This window comes from Saccopteryx bilineata, chromosome 6 (assembly GCF_036850765.1).
Source record: "Saccopteryx bilineata isolate mSacBil1 chromosome 6, mSacBil1_pri_phased_curated, whole genome shotgun sequence".
Taxonomy (NCBI): Eukaryota; Metazoa; Chordata; class Mammalia; order Chiroptera; family Emballonuridae; genus Saccopteryx; species Saccopteryx bilineata.
The window spans coordinates 4,685,059-4,710,212 of record NC_089495.1 but is presented as its reverse complement, the minus strand read 5'-3'; the positions used below and the strand labels follow the sequence as shown (position 1 = coordinate 4,710,212).

Genomic DNA, 25,154 nt, shown 5'->3' with positions numbered 1-25,154 from the left:
GTATCGCTACAGCAAAGCCTGTATTTGTTACCAAAGCTAGTGCATCTCCCAGCATAAGACTCATTAACCCTGCAGAAGTGACCGGGTCGGCGCTTGCACCTGGTTCTTCCCTCAAGGCCTCTGGAGGGACAAGGAGGGTCAGACACAGTGGACACGGGCTCAGGGAGCAGAGGCACAGCCAGTATCAGGGACAGACACTGACAAGTGACCTGTCTATTGCCACAGACAATACCTGCTGCATTAGGGTGAAAGGTCACGTGTTGCATTCTCTGGCTCACCCTCATCCTCCTCTCCCCTCATGGTGCCTGCTTCTCTTCCCCGTCATCCCACCCCTGACTGTGAGCCCCAACTCCACATCCATCTTACAGGCTCTCAAATGGGATCAGACCCTGTAGCAAGTGGGCATGTGTCACCTGAAGCCTCTTGAGCGAAGCTTTCCTGTTCTGTGAAGGAGATGGCCACGTCGTGGTCCTTGGCCTCAGGCTGGTCCTGGGCAGACACCTAGTTAGCTGTCTCCTGCAGGGGCTCAGCCTGGGCCTGGAAGGCCAGGAGGAGCAGGGCAGTGAGGAGGGCAAGGGTCCTCATGGCTGAGAGGCCCCTGGAGGTGAGGGTCAGGTGGGAGGGCAGAGCCAGCCTGCACTTATAGTGGGATGGGTGGGGCTCAGTGACCACAGGGCAGTGAGGGCAGCAGGGCCTCTGGCAGGCCAGGGGCCAGGGCCACGGGGCCTCCCAGCCTTTTTGATGCTCTTGTCCCCGCCCCTTTTTGGCAGCACGCATTCGTGGGCTCAGTGTCCACACTTGTTTCATGTTGATAGTGATGATGAGGACCTGGTGTGTGTTCTGTGTGCCATCTGCTTGGGTATTTACCTTCCAGTGTTCAAAGAGGACAAGGAATAGAATTCCCTGTACTCATTCAGGGAGTACAGGGAACAACGTTCTTCTCTGTCTTTTGGGGCCATGCTCATCTCTGTAGACTACGGCACTTAGACTCAGTGGTTGACCCAATTGAGGGTAGGGTCCTATCTGCAAGTTTATGGTCATTACTACCCTGTGGGGGATATTTCAGTATCCTAAGGTATACTCTCCTATGGAGGACAGAGCAGTGACTCAGGCTCAGGTAAAGATGAGCACAGAAGGACAGAATGGACGCAGTTGGTCAGAGCAAAAGAGAAAGAGGCAAGAGTTAAGAATATCAGTAGAATCTGCACTCATCAGCCTGACCTGTGGTGGCGCAGTGGATAAAGCATCGACCTGGAAATGCTGAGGTTGCCGGTTCAAAACCCTGGGCTTGCCTGGTCAAGGCACATATGGGAGTTGATGCTTCCAGCTCAACCCCCCTTCTCTCTCTCTCTGTCTCTCCTCTCTCTGTCTCTCCCTCTCCTCTCTAAAAAAAATGAATAAATAAAAAATTTTTAAAAAAATAAAAAAAAAGAATCTGCACTCATCACATAAACCGTTCACCAGTTACTTATGTCCACTGTAAAAGTAACAAAGATAATGAAGTTTCCACAGACCCATTATGAGACTTGTGATGTTTTTTCAAAAAGTATTAATTTCGCCCTAGCTGTTTGGCCAAGCGTGTGGATGTCCCAGATTTGAATGCTGGTCAGTGCACACAAAAGAAGCGCCATCTGCTGCTGTACCCTCTCCCCTTCTCGCTTTTCTTTCTCCTTTTCTCTTCCGCTTCTGCAGCCATTGCTCAGTTGGAGTGAGTTGGCCTCGAGTGCTTAGGATGCCTCCATGTCCTCCCCCTCAGGCACAAAGAAGAGCTTGGTTGCTGAGCAATGGAGCTACGTCTCCACATAAGAGGACATTGGCCATAGAGGGCTTGCTGGGTGGATTCCGGTCAGGGCGCATGCAGGAATCTGTCTCTGCCTCCTCTCGTCTCACTGAATAAGAAAAAAATACATACATATATATACATATAGATATAGATATATAGATAGATATAGATAGATAGATAGATAGATAGATATAGATAAATAGATAGTGATAGATAGATAGATGATAGATAAATAGATAGATGATAGATAGATAGATAAATAGATAGATAGATAAATAGATAGGGCAATATATAAACTTATATACATACTTATAACTATATATATAAATTTATGCACAAAGGAAAGTTGACAAGGTAGCTAAGTGATGAGTGAGAACACCAGTCCTTCCTCCCTCACTGTCCTACCTCCATTCTGTGGAAACCTGCACTGTCACATGCAGCATATCCTATTTCTTTTCTTTTTAAGAAAATTTTATTTATTGATTTTATGAGAGAGAGCTGATGCACTCTCATGCAAGCAAGAGAAGCATCAACTGGCAGTGTTGCCCTGGCATTCCCATTCCTTGTGCATTCATTGGTTGCTTCACCTACGTGTTCTGACCTGGGATAGACCCACCACCTCAGAGCTCTGGGACGATGCTCTATCCACCAGGCAGCTGGCCAGGACCTCTGTCTCTTCATTCAACACTGGCCTTAGCCTATCACAGTTATGTCAGCAATCACAGACCTGCGTACCTATGTTTATATGTTCACTATCCCAGCGTAATATATGTCATCATTCTTCAAAAATGTCTATTTTGTTGATTTTAGAAAGGAAGGGAGACAGTAACAGGAACATCAATCTGTTCCACCATGTGCCCTGACTGGGGATCGAACCGGCAACCTCTGTGCTTCGGGAAAAATGCTTATCAATCTGGCTATCTGGCCAGGGCTTTATGTGATCAGTCAATGCTCTCTTATTATCATTAAATACTGACAATTTTTTTATTTCTAAACATTTCCAGTTATAAACTTGACTCCCATGTGCATACTTTTACAAACACCATCTTGTTTTTTCTGACTCTCTTATAGATAAAGGTCTAGGAGTAGATTGCAGGGTCCAAGCACACGTCTTATACATCTAACAAACGTTAGTTAATTTATTGTCCTCTGCAGAGCTCACCCCGACATCAGTCACCAAACATAAGAGCCCCACTACTGCCCACCCTCAGGGAAATGTGTTTAACAGGCCCTGTGATTCCCCAATTTCATTCTCCTTTCTTCCAGCCTGGGCTCTGGGCAGCCACGTGTTTGTTACAAATACACTGGATGTCCCTGAACACCTGCACTCAGAGTGACCCAAAAATGACATTTGGACGATTGAAATGTAACGTCTCAGACGAGCCCCTTTATAAATAATAAAATGAATTACTGTTACTCCTTCACAGTTCTGTCTTGCTATTGTTTTATATTTTTCTCGACATTTCTGCATGGAGGTCAGTCAGGTGTACCCGGACTTGTGGCCGCCGTGTCTGACCAGGAAGAGGACGGGTCCTCGACATGGACGGCGTAGCAGGAAGAGGCGAGGTGTCCGTCCTGAGACCACAGGTGAGCTGTGTCCCCACATTCCGAGCTGCCCACAGGCAGATTGCTGTGACTCTGGAAGACCACACTTCACACTTTCTGCCGGCCCTGGGGGCTGGGATCCGGGGACCTGGAGTGGCTGAGAGCAGTCTGCTCCCTGGACTGTGAAGTTTGGGACCTTTCCCAACCTGATAGGTAACAACTGCTGTCCCACATGAGTCCTGGCTTTGTTTCTGTCATGAGTCAGCAGGGAAACACATCTCCACGACTGAGGAGTGCCTGAGTTTGTATTCTTAGAATGTCCTTTCGATTTTAGCATCTATTTTGAAAAAAGGAATAGTTGGTTGATTTATTTCTGTAGACTTTTAGGATGCATTTCAAAATTCAGGACATTGTTTCTTGATCCCAGGAACGGCAGATAATTTCCAGAGCATCATTTTTGGGGGACCCTTTCTCTAGTCTATACAGATACTTTGGATTTTGATGTCATTTAAACATTTTTTGTTGTTGCTAGTTTCAGAGTTTTGGGTCTTTCCCAGTACTTTTGATAAGCCTGGTCTTCCAAGTGTTCATGCTTTTGTGTCCTGGAGGTAGAAGCTGACAGTCTCTTGGGAATTGATTGCACTCTTCAAAACATGAGAGAAGTTAGATCAACTCTTGCTCTGGTCATTGAACTAATCTCACCACTGCATCCAAGGGGGACTATTCATTTCAATGCTCACTGGGCATGACCCACTGTACTGAATGGCTCATTGTCATTGTTTGAGACCAACGATGCTGGTCAATATACTCTATTTTTGGTATAATTCTTAGTCTTAACAGTTGGTAGCATGCTGAAGCATGCTAGGAAAATGCATTGGTACAGCTAGGAAAATGCACATGTAACTGAAACACATACTTATCCTAGAAAATATCTGTATATACCAATGCCTCTACACATCTTACAGTGAAAGAGCCAGTGACATGCCCATGGAATCCACCATTCCTGCAGTCGACAACACCTTTCAGTACCTCCATAGGGAGCTTTTACTTGACTTTCACTTTGAAGGAATGAATGTGTTAGGTTCAAATGGTCCCAAATGAGATTTATGTTCATTTTTAAGGAGCAGGTTGGCAGCTGTGGGCAGTGAGTGTGGGCAGCTAGGGGGGAAGGGGACTGAGCACAAAGGACCAAAAAGAGGAAAAAAGATATTCTTATTGCCCGGGACAATAGTGTGGTGATTCCCAGGGACAGGGTGGAAGGGGGGAATCAAGGTGTTGGGAGATAAATGGAGATAGAAAATAATAACAAATATGGGCTCCCAAGGAATCAAGAGTTCAAATACTATAGAAATGTTTACCTGAACCTATGTACTCAGGTTGATCAATGTCACCCCTTTAAATTTAATTCATACAGAAAAGAAAAAAGACCAAAAATATAGAAAAGATCTATGTTCAATATTGCTATTTTTGTTAATGATGTTTAATGCTCAAATTGTTCATTATTGGGATGGAAAAGCCGGCTAATTTAATATAGACCATCCAGGACTGCAGTCTCCGTATGGGTGAACCACACACATAAGAAAAATGGAAGAAAAAAGAAAAGGGAAACAGTGAGTTTAATGCTTGAAGTTTATTCTGGAGAGAGAAAGAAGAGAAGGGACAGGTACTGAAAATAAATGCACTCTTGTGTCTTCAATAGAATATCACGGTGCTCTGGGTCTTGGTCCACAAAGCTCAGCGACAGCAAAGATTGTATAGACGGCCATTGATTGTACAGCTCCCAGAGAGACGCTCATTTCCTTTGCATCTGCCATTTCTGCACGTGCAGACGGAGACTCTCTGCAGGGCTGCGGAGGGAAGAGGAGGGTCAGGCACAGTGGGGACGGGCACAGGGAGAATAGACACAGCCAGTATCAGGGACATCTACTCAGAGGAGACGTGTCTACTATGGGAGACCACACCTGTCGGGTTAGGGTGAAAGGTCACGTGTCTGTGTAAATCACAAGCACTGGCTGACTCTGCGTTGGTCACACAGACACATGACCGTCTCTTCTGAGTCCATCACGTCCGTGCTCATTCTCTGCCCCGCCCCTGTCCTCCTCTCCCCTAGTGGTGCCTGCTTCTCTCCCCCCTCATCCCACCCCTGACTCTGAACCGCAATTCCACGCCCCTCTGACAGGCCCTCTGATGGGGTCAGACCCTGTAGCATGTGGGCAGGTGTCACCTGAAGCTTCTCGAGCGACACGTTCCTCTTCTGTGAAGGAGATGGCCACGTCCTGGTCCTCCGCCTCAGGCTGGTCCTGGGTGGGCACCTGGTCAGCTGTCTCCCACAGGGGCTCAGCCCGGGCCTGGAAGACCAGGAGGAGCAGGGCAGCGAGGAGGGCGAGGGTCCTCATGGCTGAGAGTCCCCTGGAGGTGCAGGTCAGGTGGGAGGGCAGATTGAGTGGTGGGGAGGGTAGAGCCAGCCTGCACTTATAGTGGGGTGGGCGGGGCTCAATGACCACAGCGCAGTGAGGGCAGCAGGGCCTCTGGCTGGCCTGGGACCAGGATACTCTTTGATACTCCTGTCCCCGCCCCTTCGTGCAAACACATGCCCAAGGGATCAGTGCCCACACTTGTTTCGTGTTGATAGTGATGATGAGGACCTGGTGTGTGTTCTGTGTGCCATCTGCTTGGGTATTTACCTTCTAGTGTTCAAAGAGGACAAGGACTAGAGCTGTCAGTCAGTGAGTACAGGGAACAACGTTTCTTCTGTGTCTGATGTGGGGCCCTGCTCATCTCTGCAGACCCCAACACTGAGACTCAACAGTTGCCTCAGTGGAGTGGAGGGTCCAACCGGCAAGTTCATGGTCATCTCTATGCTATGGTGGTGGTTTTACTATCTTAGGTTATAGGCTCCTGCGGTGGAGGAAGCAGTGACTCAGGCTCAGGTGAGGTGAGCACATGGGACACAATGGAAGTTGTTGGTCAGAACAAAGCTGAAGGACACAAGTGTTAAGGACATCAGTAGAATCTGTGCTCATCACAAAAACCACTCATCAGTTATTTAGGTTCTTCTATAAAAATAGCAAAGACAATGAAGTTTCTGCAGACTCATTATGAGATTATTGATTTTTTTTTAAGTATTAATTTTTCCCTAGCTGTTCAGCCAAGCATGTAGATGTCCCAGATTTGACTCCTGGTCAGTGCACACAAAAGAAGTGCCCATCTGCTTCTCCACTCCTTCCTGTCTCGTTTTTTTCTCTCCCTCTTCTCTGTCTCTCCATCTCTCTCTCCCTTTCTCTCTGTCTCTCTCTCTCTCCTTCTCTCTGTCTCAGTTTCTCTTCACCTCCTACAGCCATGGCTCAATTGGAGTTAGTTGCCATAGATAGCTTAGGATGCCTCCACGTCTTCCTTCTCAGGCACAAAAAGGAAATTGGTTGCTGAACAACGGAGCTACTACCCTAGATGGGGAGAGCATAGGACCGTGATGGCAAACCTATGACATACGTAGCCATTTTTGATGACACGCAGTAGCATGCAGACACATACCAGAGAAGTATGGGACCACATGCCTAGAAGGACGTTTCATCCTTCGCTCCTGCAAGGCCAGGTGCAGTGGTGAGGATAAAACATTTGCTCTAGTGCAGACACTCTGTGCAGGAGGTCTGTAGGCCAAAACAACAGAACTCCGGCACAGAGTGTCTGGTTCTGTTTAGGCCGTTTTTCTCAAAGTGACACACCACCCGAGTTATGCTCTGATTTTTGGCGAATTTTGACACACCAAGCTCAACAGCTTGCCCATCACTGGCATAGGACCTAGTGGGCTTGCCTGATGGATTCCAGTCAGGTCGTATGCTGGAAACTGTCTCTGCCTCCTCACCTCTCACTGAATAAGAAAAACAAAAAATAAAAAATAGAAAAAAAATATATATATATACATATATAAACTTATGCAGAAAAGGAAAGGTGACAAGGTAGCTGAATGATAAGGGAGAACACCAGTCCACATGCTGCGTTTCCTATTTCTTTTCTTTTTAAGAAAATTTGTTCCATTGATTTTATGAGAAAGAGCTCATTTACTCTCATGCACATGAGAGAAGCATCAATTCGCTGCTCTGCTAAATGTTCCAATTCCTTGTGCATTCAGTGGTTGCTTCTCCTACGTGTCCTAACCTGGGATAGACCCACCACCTCAGGGGTCTGGGACAACTTTCTATCCACTGAGACAGCTTCCAGGGCCTCTGTTTCTTTACTCAACACAGACATTGGCTTGAGCAGAATTATATCAGCACATACAGACCTGTGTAACTGTTTACAGTGTTCATCCCAGTGTGATATAAGGAACAATAGCATAACACAACTATGAAATAGTAACAGTAAATTTTTATTATTTAAAAATAGGCCCTTCTGAGACCTTACATTTCAATCTTCCAAATGTCATTTCTGGTGTCTCTGAGTGCAGGTGTTCAGGGATATCTAGTGAATTTCTAACAGACACGTGGCTTCCCAGAGCCCAGGCTGGAAGAAAGGAGGATGAAATTGGAGAATCACAGGCCTGTTAAACACCTTTCCCTGAGGGTGGGCAGCAGTTGGCCTCATGTGTTTGGTGACTGATGTTGGGGTGAGCTCTGCAGAGGAAATAGATTAATGTCTGTTACATGTATAAGATGTGTGCCAGGACCCAGGAATCTGCTCCTTGACTTTTATCTAAAGGGATTCAGTAATAGCAAGTTGGTTTTTGTAAAAAGTATTCTCATAGAAGTTATGCTTATAACTGAAAATGTTTAGAAATAAGAAAATTGTCATAACAAAATTATTTAATGATAATAAGATACAATTGACTGATGACCTTTAGCTCTGGCCGGATAGCTGGATTGTTAGAGCATTGTCTGAAGCTAAGAGGTTGCCGGTTCAATCCCCAGTTAGAGCACGTGGAGAAACAGATTGATATTCTAATCTCTCTCTCCCTCTCTTTCTTTCTAAAATCAATAAAAAAATAAATGTTTTTAAAGAATGGTGACATACATCACACTGGGATGGTGAACACTGTAAACAGTTATGCAGGTTTTTGCCAGCTGACATGACTGTGTCCAGGCTAAAGCCTGTGTGGAATGAAGAGACGGAGGCCCTGGTCAGCTGTCTCGGTGGGTAGAGCATCGTCCCGGAGCCCTGAGGTGGTGAGTCTATCCCAGGTCAGAACACGTAGGAGAAGCAACCAATGAATGCACAAGGAATTGAAACATCGAGCAGAACAGCAAGTTGATGCTTCTCTCACGTGCATGAGAGTAAAGGAGCTCTCTCTCATAAAATCAATGGATCAAAAATTTTTTAAAAGAAAAGAAATAGAAAACTCAGCATGTGACCGTGCAGGTTCCCACAGAACGGAGGTAGGACAGTGAGGGAGGAAGGACTGTGTTCTCACTCATCACTCAGCTACCTTGTCAACTTTCCTTTCCTCATAAATTTAAATATATATTTATATATCTTTTTTATCTTATTCAATGAGAGAAGAGGAGGCACAGATAGACTCCCTCATGCACCTTAACTGAAACCCAGCAAGTAAGCCCACTAGGGCCTATGCTCTCCCCATCTGGGCAGTAGCTCCATTGCTCAGCAACCATATTCTTCTTAGTGCCTGAGGAACGGGATGTGGAGGCATCCTAAGCACTAGTGGCCAACTCACTGCAATCAAGCTAAGGCTGCTAGAGGGGAAGAGAAAGAAAGAGAGAGAAGGAGAGAGAAGCAAGAAGGGGAAGGATGGAGAAGCAGATGGGCGCCTGTTTTGTGTGCACTGACCAGGAGTCAAATCTGGGACATACACACGCTTGGCCAAACAGCTAGGAGCAAAATTAATACTTTTATAAAAAATATCACAAATCTCATAATAGGATCTGGAAACTTTATTGTCTTTGCTGCTTTCATAGAAGAACCTAAGTAACTGATGAGCGGTTTTTGTGATGAGCACAGATTCTAATGAGATCCTTAACACTGTGTCCTTCTGCTTTGCTCTGACCAACTTTTTCCACTGTGTCCCATGTGCCCATCTTTACCTGAGTCTGAGTCACCATCCCCTCCACCGCAGGACCTATAACTTAAGATATTTAAACCTCCCCCACAGGGTAGTGATGACCCTCAACTTGCAGGTTGGACCCTACACTCTATTGGGGCAACTGTTGAGTTTAAGTGTCAGGGCGTCCAGAGATGATCAGGGCCCCACATCAGAAACAGAAGAATGTTGTTTCCTGTGCTCACTGAGAGCTCTAGTCCTTGTCCTCTTTGAACATGAGCAGGTAAATACCTAAGCAGATGGCACACAGAACAACAGCAGGTCCTCATCATCACTATCAACATGAAACAAGTGTGGACACTGAGCCCAGGGATGCCTGCTGCCACGAAGGGGCGGGGACAGGAGCATCAAAGAGGCTGGGAGGCCCGGCCGCCCTGGCCTCAGACCAGCCAGAGGCCCACTGCCGTCAGTGAGCTCTGCCCACTCCACTATAAGTGCAGGCTGGCTCTGCCCTCCCCACCACTCACTCTGTCCTCCAACCCGACCTGCAGCTCCAGGGGACTCTCAGCCATGAAGACCCTCGCCCTCCTCGCTGCCTTGCTCCTCCTGGCCTTCCAGGCCCAGGCTGAGCCCTTGCGGGAGACAGCTGACCAGAAGCCTGCCCAGGACCAGCCTGAGGCCGAGGACCAGGACGTGGCCATCTCCTTCATAGAAGAGGAACGAGTCGCTCGAGAAGTTTCAGGTGACACCTGTCCACGTGCTACAGGGTCTGACCCCATTTTAGGGCTTGTCAAAGGGTTGTGGTGTTCAGGCTCACAGTCGGGGGTTGGATGAGGGGGAGAGAAGCAGGCACCACGAGGAGAGAGGAGGATGGGGAGGGGCATTGAATGAGCACAGACCTGATGGACTTGGTTCAGAGACGCTCATGGGTCTGTGTGACCAACTCAGCCAGTGCTTGTGATTTACACAGACACGTGACCTTTCACCCTAGCCCTGCAGGTGTGGTCTCCCATAGTAGACACGTCTCCTCCACGTATATGTCCTTGATACAGGCTGTGCCTCTGCTCCCTGTGCCTGTCCCCAACGAGCCTGACCCTCCTCTTCCCTCCGCAGGCCTTCGGAGAGTCACCGTCTGCACGTGCAGAAATGGCAGATGCAATAGAGATGAGCGTCTCTCTGGGAGCTGTAGGAAGAATGGGCTTCTATACAATCTTTGCTGTCGCTGAGCTTTGTGAACTGAGACCCAGAGCACTGCGACATTCCACTGAGGACCCGAGATAGCGTTTAGTCTCTGCACCTGCACCTTGTCTTCCTCCTGTCTCCCTAATAAACTTCAAGCACTAAACTCAGTGTTTTGCTTTGTTTCGTTTCAATCCCTTTTCATACGGCTTGTTGATATGGTTCTCTCGTCTAGGAAATTGTCCCGAGTGCCCTATGGGACGGCACGCCATGTGGGTCTCACATCAGCTTTGCTCACGCCGGGTCTCGGGAACACAGAAAAGTGTCACAATTTGCTTGACGACCCAGCTTGTGCTCCTTGTATGTTGGCTCGGTTGCTGTATTTTCCCCAAATGCCGTCTTCATAGCCAGTTCTCCACGCCTGTACTTTTCTGATGTTTGACAAGTCAGGATGCTCTGGTGCAAACAATAAAACCCAGGTCCTATTTCAAAATGCAGGCTCCCTGACGGGAGAGTGGGAAGGAACGACCCTGTACGCGGGAGCGGCCTAAAGCTCCAAGGAGACAGCGAGTGTGTCTTCTCCAGCCGACACGTGCTCTTTCCGCCTGCACCTGTTCCCCTGTCCTTCCTGCGTGTGCTGGTCCCACGTGACTGGGCCGGCATTGCGGGGCTTGCCTGGTTACAACAGTTTCCGACCCCAGAGAGAAGGCTCGCATTGTTTGTGAAACTGCATCAAAGTTCCACGAGCGCGCTCAGGTGGATGAGGACTTGGGTCGATCCCTAGAGCGGTGAATTCGACCCCGAGCTCAAAGCATCCTGTGTCCAAGCTCCGCCTCCTCCTTCCTGCCAGTGGCGAACCCACTCCGCACACTGCGCACGCTCCGCAGGGAAGTGGTGTTCCACTCTGGGTTGCTGGGTTCGTACTTCAAGTACAGAAATGGAGAAAAGTATAGAACAATAGCATTGTACAACTATAATCAGTAAAGGTACTTTATCTCATATAAAAATAAAAACAGGCCCTGGCCGGTTGGCTCAGCGGTAGAGCGTCGGCCTGGCGTGCGGGGGACCCGGGTTCAATTCCCGGCCAGGGTACATAGGAGAAGCGCCCATTTGTTTCTCCACTCCCCCCACCTTCCTCTCTGTCTCTCTCTTCCCCTCCCGCAGCCAAGGCTCCATTGGAGCAAAGATGGCCCGGGCACTGGGGATGGCTCCTTGGCCTCTGCCCCAGGCACTAGAGTGGCTCTGGTCGCGGCAGAGCGACGCCCCGGAGGGGCAGAGCATCGCCCCCTGGTGGGCAGAGCGTCGCCCCTGGTGGGCGTGCCAGGTGGATCCCGGTCGGGCGCATGCGGGAGTCTGTCTGACTGTCTCTCCCCGTTTCCAGCTTCAGAGAAAAAAAAATTTATAAATAAATAAATAAATAAATAAAAACATCTGGCCTGACCTGTGTTGGAACAGTGGATCAAGCATCGACCTGGAACACTGAGGTCACCAGTTCAAAACCCTAGGCTTGCCTGGTCAAGGCACATATGGGAGTTGATGCTTCCTGATCCCCCCACATCTGTCTCTCTGTCTCTCTTCTCTAAAATGAATAAGTAAATAAATAAATGAATAATAAACATCTGTCTGAACAGCTGGTGCACAGTAGAGACGCGTTGACCTGCAACATTGAGGTCCTAGGTTTAAATCCCCAAGGTGGCCAGTTTGAGCGCAGGCTCACTGCTTCAACATAGGGTTAACAGCTTAGCTGGACTCATGGAAGTGATCCTAGGGTCACTGGCCTGAGCCCAATATCTCTGGATTGAGCCCAAGGTCACTGTCTTAAGCGCAAGGTCACTTGCTTGAATTCAAGATCTCTGGCTTGAGCCTAAAGGTCACTAGCTTGAAACCCAAGATTCCTGGCTTCAGCAAGGGGTCCCTGGTGTGGATTGAGACCCTGGTCAACACTCCAATGAGAAGAAATCAATGAACAACAGAAGTGCTGCAACAAGTTGATGATGCTTCTCATCTCTCTCTTCCATCTCTGTCTCTGTCGCTCACCATTGTATTACTTAAACTCTGAGGAGTTACACTTTATAGGTCAGAACTCTGTCTATTGGTCACTCTGACCTACAAGAAAGCCTGGGACATGCTGCCCATATCTTGGGGCGGAAGAAAGAATGAAGACATTGGGGAGTCATGGGGCCTTTGAAAAAAGAATAGATGTAGAATGGGGGCGGGGGGGCACGGGGACTTTAACATCTGACCTGTGAGTGGGCAACGTTGAGCTCATACGTTTTGTTGAATGATGGCGGAATATCCTCCACAGAAGAAAATAATGTAATGTCTGTTTTATGTCTAAAACAGTTCTTAGACTCCATATTCTAGGTCTAGGCCTTTGTATAACAGAATCACTAGTAAGCAAAATGATACATGTAAAGAGATACTCACTGCAGTTATGCTTACAACTGCAAATGTTTAGGAATAATCAAATTGTCCGAAGACAATGATCAATAATAAATAGAGAAATGATGACATATAAAACACTGTGACAAGCCTGACCATTAGCTCAGTCAGTGAAGAATGTCTTCCGGAACTGACAAAGTTGCAGGTTCGATCCCCAGTCAGGGCACAACATGGGACACAACCAGTGTATGTACGACTGAATAGAACAATAGATGAATGCCTCTGTTCTCCATCCCTTCTCTCTCCCTTCCTATCTCTACTGCTAAAAAATAAAAATTAAAAAGTTTAAGCCCTGGTTACAGAGGTCAGTAGATTGGAGAGCCATCTTGGAGCACAGAATTCCAGGTTCAATTCCCTGGTCAGGGCACATACAGGAGCAGCACAATGTTCCTGTATCTCTCTCCCTGCCTATCTCAAAAAAAAAAAAAAAAGAAAAGAATGAAAGAAGAAAGGGAGGGAGAAAGGGAGGGAGGGTAAGAGGGGTAGGGAGGGGAGGGTAAGAGGGGTAGGGAGGGAGGAAGGAAGGGAGGGAGGAAGGGAGGGAGGGAGGAAGGAAGGAAGGAAGGAAGGAAGGAAGGAAGGAAGGAAGGAAGGAAGGAAGGAAAAAAGGGGATACAAGGAACCTGACTTCCCTACTATTCTAACAATGGCCACCAATAATGGGGAGTAGAAAGATATATCATGAATGACATGCAGACCTCAAATAAATCATCTGAGCCATGAAGTAAGCAGTAAATTTTGGGGTTGGTTAAAGGAGGCTTTTGCATCTTTTCATCAACATTTTAATTTTTCACTATATAGAGACCTATTTCAGTTTAGAAAATATTCACCTAAAAATAGAGTAAATGTAGTAATCTGTTTAAATAAGTTACACTTAATTCTACATACTAGCTTTGATGAATTTACTCCTTGACCCCAACAATAGTACCTCAATAGATATAATAATAACAATAATATTAATAAAAATAACAGAAAATAAACTATAAATTGTAAGGTTTTGTCTACATTCCTATCTCTTATGCTTATATATTGAAAACTATCATTTTCATTGACTTTCTAGATATAACACATATATCCCCACTCCTTTCTTCAACCACACAGAATAGAAGAAACACCTACCGTGCAGCTGGTTCCTTCAGCCTCCCAGACAGTCTGCTGCCTGTCCATTCAGACAGGGACACCTGACAGCAGCTGCCCATTGCTATGTAATTAGAGGTCAGATCAACAATGGACAGAGAAGGGCTGAGGGAGGTCATGCAGGATGCATTATAATCCTAAAATGCACCTGCCTGCCCAGTGGAACTTTGAACAAGTCCACACTGTGTTTTCTGAGCACATGGTGATAGTCTCAGCCATGCTGGGAGCCAGCCCTATCTAATTGCAAGGAACAAGGGACACAGTGGGCCTGACCTGAAACTCTGAGGTTCCCGTAGTTGGGGACATTCATGTGGAATCTGCAGTGGTAGAATTTAATACTTTCACAAATGGTTCTCTGTCCAAATGACCGTTTTAAGTATTAAAAAAACTTATGCCAAGAGGTAGCTTATTTTTTCATACATTTAATACTTAAATAAGAACAATTAAAGAGGTATACATAATTAAATTATTTTATAAGAAAGAGTTGTTTTATACTTAACAAAAAACAATAAAATTTTTATTTAAGAGATTTTCATATTGCTACCTTTTTTTCTATTCATCAAGAGGAGAAGAGGCAGCAAGTCAGATTATTGAATGCACCTACACAATGACCCACCCAGCAACCAATTAAGCGGCAATTTTCTGCCCATCTGGAAAGTTGCTCTGTTGTTCAATAACCAAGCTCTTCTTAGTGCCTGAGGCAGAAGCCATGGAGCCAACCGAGAGAGAGAGAGAGAGAGAGAGAGAGAGAGAAGCAAATGGGGAGGAGTAGAGAAGCAGATGGGGACTTCTCTTGTGTGCCCTGACTGAGAATTGAACCTGGTATATCAACATGCCGGACCTATGTTCTACCACTGCACAAACTGGCCAGGGCTCCAAATTGCTTCTTGTTTGACATCCTCACTTGCAATTTTATTCACTTTTATTTGAGCATCATTCACTATGTGATTTATCCTCAACCATCTCTTTCCTGTAGGAGTAGGATCCCATTTCTTTAGAGGCAGGCTGAGTAGGCTAATAGTCATTGTGTTTGATATATTAGAAACAGTAAGGTGACTTCATTCTCTAAATATGTTTTGTTCCTTTTTGAAAAACCACTTTCCAACAATATTTCTGACAATAATTTTAGCTCTTTAAACACTTTCAGTAATTGCAGAGTTTTAAAACGTTTTCTATGAAATCTAGATAATTGTTAATATCAATATGGTAAATAGAGATGTTACTAAAGACGTTCAATAGTTCTTCAGCTGATTTCTATGGAAATAGTACATCTTCAATATTCCAGCAATCTCTACAGTTGCGCAGATGAACACTAAAAAAGAATGAGGAATGTAAATTTGAGATTTCCACGTTGGGCAGCTGCCCTGGCGCCCACCTTAGAGAGAACCCCAATTACAAAAGGCCATTTTAACAGCTGGTTCAGCCAACTCATCAAAAAATTAGGTAAGGTTCAATAATAGAATGATTTAAGGAAATCACTATTTGCCAGGCTTAGATTCTACAGCTGAAGGCATAGTGTCCAAGTGTTCAGTCTGAGCCCAAGTAAATACTAAGCAAAGTAGGGAAATTAAGAAATAGGGAAAGAGGAACATTCCCAGGTGAATATTTAGAAATAGATTTTACTAAAGTAAAGTCACCCCAGCACAGGAATATAAGTACCTCTTAGTATGTATTGACACCTTGTCAGGATAGGTAGAAGCTTCCTCTATTAGAAATGAGACCACAGTAACAGGTCTCATGTGTTAGAAATTAGTATATGAAATGATTCTGATATTTAGGTCTCATAATGGGCCTGTGTTTTTTCTAAGGCCTCACAGCTAGTAGAAAAGGTTCTCAATGTTTATTAGAAATTACATTGTGCTTACAGGGCTCAGAGCTCAGGAGAATAAAACCAATCTCTGTAAGAATTCCAGACCAAATTTATTCTAAATCTGGTGAAAACTGGACTAGCTTACCCTCCTACTTCTCCTAAAAGCTAAATGCACCCAAAATTGACACCATATAGAACTGTATTAGGCATGGTAATACATACCCCTTCTCCCTCAGTTCCCTTACAGACCCCCACGTAGATGGTGGAAACAAATACCACCAACCCCTGTAAATGAACCCTGAGAAGGACCACATGCCCTGCTCCAGCCACAAACCGGAAGCTGGTTGGTCTATATATAACAGAAGCTTGAGGAACTTCACCGTGGGAATCCTTATAATTGAACTTTGGGAAGGGAGGGAAACTAAAATCAGGAAAAGGCCAGAGCAGGTCATCTTAAGGTCTGATAAGTGTGCTTCGGTAGGTCATAAAGAAGGGAAATATAAGTCCCTATGCTACAAGGGAAGCTGTGATGTAAATAAAAATATATGTGCATGCTTATAGCTACCCCTATAAAGTAACCTATAAATATAAGATTCCATACATTGGTGGGACATAAAAATGAGACTAAGAGACATGGACAGGAGTGTGGTGGTTACAGGGGGTGAGGGGAGGGAAAGAGGGAGAGGGGGAGGGGGAGGGGTACAAAGAAAACTGGATAGAGGGTGACGGAGGACGATCTCTCTTTGGGTGATGGGTATGCAACAGAATTAAATGACAAGATAACCTGGAAATGTTTTCTTTGAATATATGTACCCTGATATATTGATGTCAACCCATCAAAATAAAAATTTATTTATAAAAAAAAATAAAATAAAATCTAAATTGGCAAAAAAAAAAGAAATAACAGCTGACACAACAGAAATACAGTGGATTTTAAGAAAATACTGTGAAGAAAAGTATGCCAAAAAATTAGACAACCTAGGTGAAATGAATAATTTTCTTAAAACGTATAACCTCTCAAAAATCAATCTGGAAGAATCAGATTACCTAAACAGACCGATTACACCAAATGTGATTTAAACAGTTATCAAAAAACTCTCAACAAACAAAAGCCCTGAGCCAGATGGCTTCATAGGCCAATTCAACCAAACATTCAAAACAGAACTAACTCCTATTTTTCTCAAAAAATTCAAAAGGAGGAAAGACTTCCAAGCTTCTTTTATGAGGCAAGCATAATTCTGATTTCAAAACCAGGCAAAGACAACACAAAGAAAGAAAACTATAGGCCAATATCCCTGATGAATTTAGATGCTAAAATTCTCAACAAAATATTAACAGACCAAATCCAGCAATAGATGAAAAAAATCATACATCATGATCAAGTGGGATTTATTCTGGGTGGGGGGGGGGCAAGATTGGTATAATATTTGCAAATGAATCAATGTGATTCATCACATAAACAAAAGGAAGGAAAAAAACCACAAGATAATATAAATACAGAAAAAGCATTTGATAAAATCCAGCACCATTTATGATTCCCTCAGCAAAGTGGGAATACATGGAACATACCTCAACATGATGAAGGCCATTTATGACAGACCAACAGCCCATAACATGCTCAATGGAGAAAAGTTAAAAGCAATCACCTTAAGGTCAGAAACAAGGCAGGAGTGCCTTCTTTCACCACTCTTATTCAACATAGTTCTGGAAGTGCTAGCCACAGCAATCAGACAAGAAGAAAAAATAAAAAGCATCCAAATTTGAAAAGAAGAAGTAAAACTATCATTACTTGCTGACGATATGATAGTGTATATAGAAAACAATAAAGTTGAAGTAAAAAAACTACTGGACCTGATAAACAAAATCAGCAAGGTGGCAGGATATAAAATAAATGCTCAGAAATCAGAGGCATTTTTACACACCAACAATGAATGGTCAGAAAATAAAATTAAGGAATCAATCACCTTTACTAATGCAACAAACAAAATAAAGTACCTAGAGTAAATTTAACCAAGGAGATTAAAGACTTGTACTTAGAAAATTATAAAACATTGATAAAAGAAATCAAGGAAGAAATAAACAAGTTAAAGCATATACCATGTTCATGAATAGAAAGAATAAACATCATTAAAATGTCTATATTACCCAAAGCAATTTATAAATTCAATGCAATACTAATTAAAATACCAATAACATACTTCAAATATATAGAACACATATTCCAAAAATTTATATAGAACCAAAAAAGAACACGAATAGCCTCAGCAATATTGAAAAAGAAGAATAAAGTGGGTGGTATCACACTTCCGGATATCAAGTTATATTATAGGCCATTGTACTCAAAACAGCCTCATACTGGCATAGGAACAGCCGTTTAATCATTGGAACAGAACAGAGAACTCAGAAATAAACCAACGCCTTTATGGACAATTAATATTTGACAAAGGAGGTAGGAGCATACAATGGAGTAATGACAGTCTCTTTAACAAATGGTGTTGGGAAAATTGAACAGGAATGAAACTTGACTACCAATTCACACTACTCACAAAAATAAACTCAAAATGGATAAAAGATTTAAATGTAAGTCATGAAACCATAAACACCTTAGAAGAAAACATAGGCAGTAAGCTCTCCAACATCTCTCTCAACAATATATTTGCTGATTTATCTGCACAGGCAAGGGAAATAAAAGACAGAATAAACAAATGGGACTATATCAAACTAAAAATCTTTTGCACAGCTAAAGACAATATGAACAGAATAAAAAGACAAACCACACAATAGGAGAACATATTCGACAATACATCTGATAATGGGTTAAAAACTAAAATTTATACTGAACTTGTAGAACTCAACACCAGGAAGATAAACAATTCAATTTAAAAAATGAGCAAAAGAATGAATAGACACTTCTGCAAAGAGGACATACAGAAGGCCAAAAGGCAGATGAAAAAATTGTCAACATCACTAATCATTAGAGAAATGCAAAATTAAAACCACAATTTGATATCACCTCACACCAGTCAGAATGGTGCTTATTAACAAAACAGCACATAATTAGTGCTGGGAAGGGTGTGGAGAAAAGGGAACCCTCCTGCACTGCTGGTGGGAATGCAGACTGGTGCAGCCACTGTGGAAAACAGTATGGAGATTCCTCAAAAAATGAAAAATGGAACTGCCTTTTGACACAGCCATCTCACTTTTAGAAATATAACCAAAGAACACCATATCACTGATTCAAAAAAAGAAATGCTCCCCCATGTTTATGGCATGTGTTTACAATAGCCAAGATTGGGAAACAGCCAAAGTGTCCATCAATGGATGAATGGATTAAAAAGCATGGTACATAAAAACAATGAAATAATATTGGGCCATGTAAAAGAAAAAAATCTTACCTTTTGCAACAACATGGATGGACCTGGAAACTATTATATTAAGTGAAATTAGCCAGGAAGAGTAAGAAAAATGTCATATGACCTCACTCATTTGAGGAATCCAATGAACAATGTGAACTGAGGAATGGTATTGAGACAGAGGAGGAATGAAAGGGACCAGAGGAAAAGAGAACAGAGGGAAAGGGGATGAGAGGATGGGATAAACCTGAAGGGGAGGGGGGAGGGTACTGTGGGGAGGGGGCAAGGGAAATGTTTTGGGGAATATGGGGGAGGGGGGATGCATTCGGGGCAACACTAGAATCTATGTAAACACAATAAATTAAAATCAATAAAAAAAAGAATAATGGAAAGAGAGAATAACTAAACAGTGAGTTTATGCTTGAAGTTTATTATGGAGAGAGAAGGAAGAGAAGGTGCAGGTGCACAGATAAACGCTGTGTCAGGTCTTCAGAGGAACATCACAGAGCTGTGGTCTCCGTTCACAAAGTATCGTGACAGAAAAGTTTGTATTTGTTACCAAAGCTAGTGCATCTTCCAGCATAAGACTCATTAACCCTGCAGAAGTGACCAGGTCAGCACGTGCACCTGGCTCCTCTCTCAAGGCCTGGGGAGGGAAGAGGAGGGTCAGGCACAGTGGAACCGGGCTCAGGGAGCAGAGGCACAGCCAGTATCAGGGACAGACACGAGAAGTGACCTGTCTATTGCCACAGACAATATCTGCCTCATTAGGGTGAAAGGGCACGTGATGCCCCACCCCCATCCTCCTCTCCCCTCGTGGTGCCTGATTCTCACCCCCCTCATTCTACCCCCAACTGTGAGTCCAAACTCCAGGCCCCTCTGACAGGCCCTCTGATGGGGTCAGACCCTATAACACGGAGGCAGGTGTCACCTGAAGCTTCTTGAGTGACGTGTTCCTCTTCTGTGAAGGAGATGGCCACGTCCTGGTCCTCGGACTCAGGCTGGTCCTGGGCCGGCACCTGGTCAGCTGTCTCCACCAGAGGCTCAGTCTGGGCTGGAAGGCCAGGAGGATCAGGGCAGTGAGGAGGGCGAGGGTCCTCATGGCTGAGAGTCCCCTGGAGGTGTGGGTCAGGTGGGAGGGCAGATTGAGTGGTGGGGAGGGCAGAGCCAGCCTGCACTTATAGTGGGGTGGCCAGACTCAGCAACCACAGCACAGTGAGGGCAGCAGGGCCTCCCAGCCTCTTTGATGCTCCTGTCACCGCCCATTCATGGCAGCACACGTCCATGGGCTCAGTGTCTACACTTGTGTCATGTTGATAGTGATGATGAGGACTTGGTGTGTGTTCTGTGTGCCATCTGCTTGGGTATTTACCTTCTAGTGTTCAAAGAGGACAAGGACTAGAGCTGTCATTCAGTGAGTACAGGGAACAACAGTTCTGTGTCTGACACGGGGCCCTGCTCATCTCTGGAGGCCCCCACCATTTACAACAGACTTTCACCTCAATGTAGTTGATGGTCTGTTCTGCCAGCACAGGGTCATCACTACCTTTTGGGGAAGGTTTTCATGTTCTGGATGGATAGGCTCTTGGAGTGGAGTAGACAGTGTCTCAGGCTCTGTGAAGGGAACACAGAGGGCCACGAGGGAAGGAGCTTGTCAGAGTTCAGCTGAAAGACAGATTTATTTCCTGACGTCAGTAGGATTTAAACATATCCTATAATGACCTTTGTCCTCTTGGAGAAATAGGTGACAAAAAATTTCCTGAAACCTGACTTCTAAAATTTTTATGTTTTAAAGTAAAAAGTAATTCTTGAACAAAAAAGAAAATTCAAAGAAAGCTGAGTGATGAGTGAGACTATCGGTCCCCCTCCCTGCACCAGCCCTCCACCCGCTCTGCAGGGACCACCAGGGTCCCGTGTTCTGAGTGTCCTTCCTCACCCCAGCAGCGCACAGGACTGCATCCCTGTGTGAATGGCGTTGTACCAACTTAGAGGTTTCTTTTTTGCTTTCTTTCTTCTCTCTTCTTTCTTTCTTTCTTTCTTTTTTCTTTCTTTCTTTCTTTGTTTTATCTTTTTTTCTTTCTTTCTTCATTCTTTTCTTCCTCCCTTCCTTACTTCCTTCCTTCCTTTTTTCCTTCCTTCCTTTTTTCCTTCCTTCCCTCTTTCCTTTCTTCCTTCCTTCCCTCTTTCCTTTCTTCCTTCCTTCCAGTGGATGGGAGATACTGAGATCCTTCCTTCCTTCTTTCTTTCCTTCCTTCCTTTTTTCATTTCTTCTTTCCTTCCTTCCTTCCCTCCAGAGGATGGAAGATACTGAGGTAGATTCCCACATGCACCCCAATCGAGATCAACTTGGCAACCTCATCAGGGCTGATGCTTGAGTACTGAGCTATTTTTAGCACTTGAGGCTGATGAGCTCCAACAGAGCTAATCCCAGCAATGGGGCTGATACTCAAAGCAATTCAGCCACTGGCTACAGGAGAGGAAGAGTGAGAGAAGCAGATGGTCACTTTCCCTGTGTTCTTTGATGGGGGATCAAACCTGGGATGTCCATATACTGGGCCAACGCTCTATTCACTAAGCCAGTGGTCCCCAACTTTTCTTGGACCACGTACCAGTTTAATGTCAGAAAACATTTTCACAGACCGGCCTTTAGGATGGGATAGATAAATGTATCACATGACCAAGACAAGCGTCAAGAGTGAATCTTAGACGAATGTAACAGAGGGAATTTTTTAAAAATCAAACATCGTTCAGACTTAAATATAAATAAAACAGAAATAATATATTTATTCTTCCTCTGCGGACCGGTACCAAATGGCCCATGGACCGGTACCGGTCGCCGCCCGGGGGTTGGGGACCACTGCACTAAGCTACGGTCCAGGGCCGACAGAGTACTTTCATGAGCAGTGAGGTTGGGGCGTCCTGGTTCGATGGAAGTTTTTCCTTTCTTGCACAGGGAACGTGAGGCTTTCTTCCCAGAACAAACATTCTTGGTCTCTCTACACGTCAGTGGCACGGTGACATGCGCGGCTTCTGTGACTCCAGCGTGAGCGTCAGCCTGCGGAGGAAGAAGAAGTGCACACTCCACATGCCAGGGCTGTGCCTGGGGGAGCTTCTGTTGTGACAGAACAAGTGAGCCGAGGCTTTCTCCTTCCATGTAGCGGCCCCACGCTAAGTACACTGAAGAGTTCACGTGTAGCGTGTCTACTCTGAATTAATTCTGAAGGCCGAGTCCTCGTGATGCCCTGTTCTTTATTCACTGGTTCATTTACTTTGCTGACACCTGCTGACCACCCGCCTTGTGCTGGGAACTGCAGAGGTGACTGGGGAGTGTGGATTCTTCTGCTAAGACACGCACGGACGCGGACATCTTATCCGACTTGGGTGCATCTGGAATGTCTTCCCAGGGAGGTGACTATGAGCAGAGTGTTTAAAAAATGAGTATGACTCATCCAGGGAGAGGTACAGGAGACAGTGGCACATGTGTTCTGATAATTAGGGAACAGCACATGCAAGGGCACCATGTCAGAACCATGACTTCCATCAGGTGAGGGGTGGGCTGTGATGAGAGATGAAGGCAGAGGAAGTGTGGTCCATGGATGGAGGACTTTAGACCTGAAAGAAAATTTGACCCTGTCTTTACAGCCTCAGGGAAGCACTGAAGAATGGAGAATGAAGGCGTGGAGGAGAGATGGAGAAGCTAGAAATCCACAGGCCATTTCAGTTATGATGCAATAATTGAAGTGTCAATGACTGAGGTGAAGGGTGGGAATTCAGACATTGACAAAGACATCAAGCAGGAGGCAGTTTTTAAACACCCGGGAGAGGAAGCGTGAGGAGCTGGTGCTTGGAGGTGGAAAGTGAGGAGAAGCCGGTTTCCGTTCTGTTTGACTCATCGGGTGATGGAGGTTTCCAGGAGTGGGGTCCCTGTCGAGAGGATGAAGGAGAGGTCAAGAATGGAGAGAATGATTCATGAGACATTAGGATGGACAGGGGCCAGGCTTCCGGCAGAGACAGAGGAGCAGTGGAGATGAGAGAGGACTGGATGGTGGAGATGCCACGAAGCCCCCGGATGGAGACACAGCCTATGGGAGCTTCCTGTTTCCATTCTGACGGCACCACAGTCAATTCAAAGTTACCAAAGACCTCTGAGGTGACAGCCATTCTGATGACCACGCCAACCCTGAGGTCTATTACAATGATCATGTCTACCTTAACAATAATTGAATTTATTACACTTATTAATTATTTTAACTCAATAATTAAACTTATTAGAGTATTACATTATCTAGGCCATTAAATATTGCCATTTGGTGTTTGATAGTCTAACCTTCTCAGGACATCAGTGGTGGGATTTCCCATTGTCCGCAGATTACAGAAGACAAGCAATTTGGAACTTCCCACACATTAGGGGCTCCCTTCACTAATGAGCTATTTAATGTGTTTGTTTGTGAAGAGATCGTCCTCTGAGCCCTTGCAGGGGTCAGTCAGAGTGAACCTCTGTGGTCACAGGTGATGAATCAATCCCAACATCCCATCCTATGTCTTTCGATTCGTTCTCTGAGGTAAATTTCAGATGCCCTGACAGCTCAAATTTCTTTAACCTGTCACTAAATTAATGTTTAAGTTAACCAAGCATCCTTCCAAACCACTCCTAGCAGCTTGAGCTAAATTATTTAAGCCAGAATCACTGATTTCTACATACCCGACCATATATTTGCCCAGTCCAATGCTCTGTTGTCTCCTTTCTGTTCTAACACTCTCTCAGGATGATTTCAAACAATATATGAATTGGTCCAACATTTGCAAAACCTTGCAATTCTTTTGACATGCACAGCACCTCCTCACGGTGAGACCTGCAGTGTTTCAGATTGTTGTCTAGCCATGATCTAGAAGCAAGGAGACACTGACCAGGTGTGTCTTCAGAAACACCTACATCTCCATCAACTGAGCCTTCTACACCTGCAGGCTAATATCTTTGCCTGAGGAGGAGGCTTCCATCAGCACGCAATGCAAAGAACTGGGAGTTCCATGTATTCACAATTATCAAAATTTACCCAAGTGTCCCCATTCCAGCTTCAGGTCCCACTCCTCCTTGATAAGCTCTGTGTGTTTGACTTCGGACTTGATAAGGCTATAAATTTCCCTTGGATTGTAAATCAGCTGTCTACATAGTAAATGTTGAGCCTAGTCCCATGATGGTGAACCTATGACACGCGTGTCAGCACTGACACATGTAGCCATTTCAATGACTCGCGGACGCATGCGGTCGCATACTAGAGAAGTATGAGGCTGCATGCTGAGAAGGACGTTTCATCCTTGGTTTCTTTACTGCCAGGTGCAGGAGCCGAGGATTTGCTGTAGTGTAGATACTCTGTGCTGGAGGTCTGTAGGCCAAAACAACAGAACTCCAGCACACAGCGTCTAGTTCTGGGGCTTCTGGTTAGGCTGTTTTTCTCGAAGTGACACACCACCCAAGTTATCCTCAGTTTTTTTGGAAAATTTCGACACACCAAGCTGAAAAGATTGCCCATCACTTTCAGAAACATAAACTCTGCCAATGCAAGCATTAAGACCTTCGGTTGTGGCCGACAGAGAAGCTGTCTGTTTCCCCGACTCTGTTCGGCCAGGAGAGCAATGGATGGGGCACCAGGGTCCTGAGGGCTGAGGGGAGGAAGGAAGCTGGTGATTTCCCCTTTATAGATTTTCCTTTAATTCATCTGTTTTCAGCTCAGAGCCCCTCGTTGACACCTTAGCCCAGCCCAGGGTCCCAAGTCCACAACCTTTCTGGTGCAGCCTTTCTGAAAGAAAACTATCCACCATCAACGGAGGTGGAGAGAGAGCAGGGTGAGCTGGGGAAGGGAACCCAGGGTCAGACTCCTCCTTGTTCAGACTTTCAGTCCCTTCCACGTGACTTCA

The 25,154-nt window shown here is 45.1% G+C and overlaps 1 protein-coding gene and 1 long non-coding RNA gene across 2 annotated transcripts in view; one reads left to right on the top strand and one right to left on the bottom strand.

Annotated features, from left to right (window-relative positions):
- Positions 1–4,943: 4,943 nt before the first annotated feature.
- Positions 4,944–5,820, bottom strand: LOC136307658 (uncharacterized). Its single transcript, XR_010725978.1, has 2 exons — positions 5,553–5,820; positions 4,944–5,175 (listed from the first exon to the last, which is right to left on the bottom strand). It is a non-coding gene; the product is annotated as an uncharacterized lncRNA (long non-coding RNA).
- A 3,839-nt stretch (positions 5,821–9,659) lies between these two features.
- The window catches only part of LOC136308487 (defensin alpha 4-like), a 148,446-nt gene continuing 132,951 nt past the window's right edge, over positions 9,660–25,154 (top strand). The window contains exon 1 of the mRNA XM_066235872.1: positions 9,660–10,059. Within this exon, the coding sequence (XP_066091969.1) occupies positions 9,660–10,059 (400 nt within the window). The remainder of the gene's footprint in view (positions 10,060–25,154) is intronic.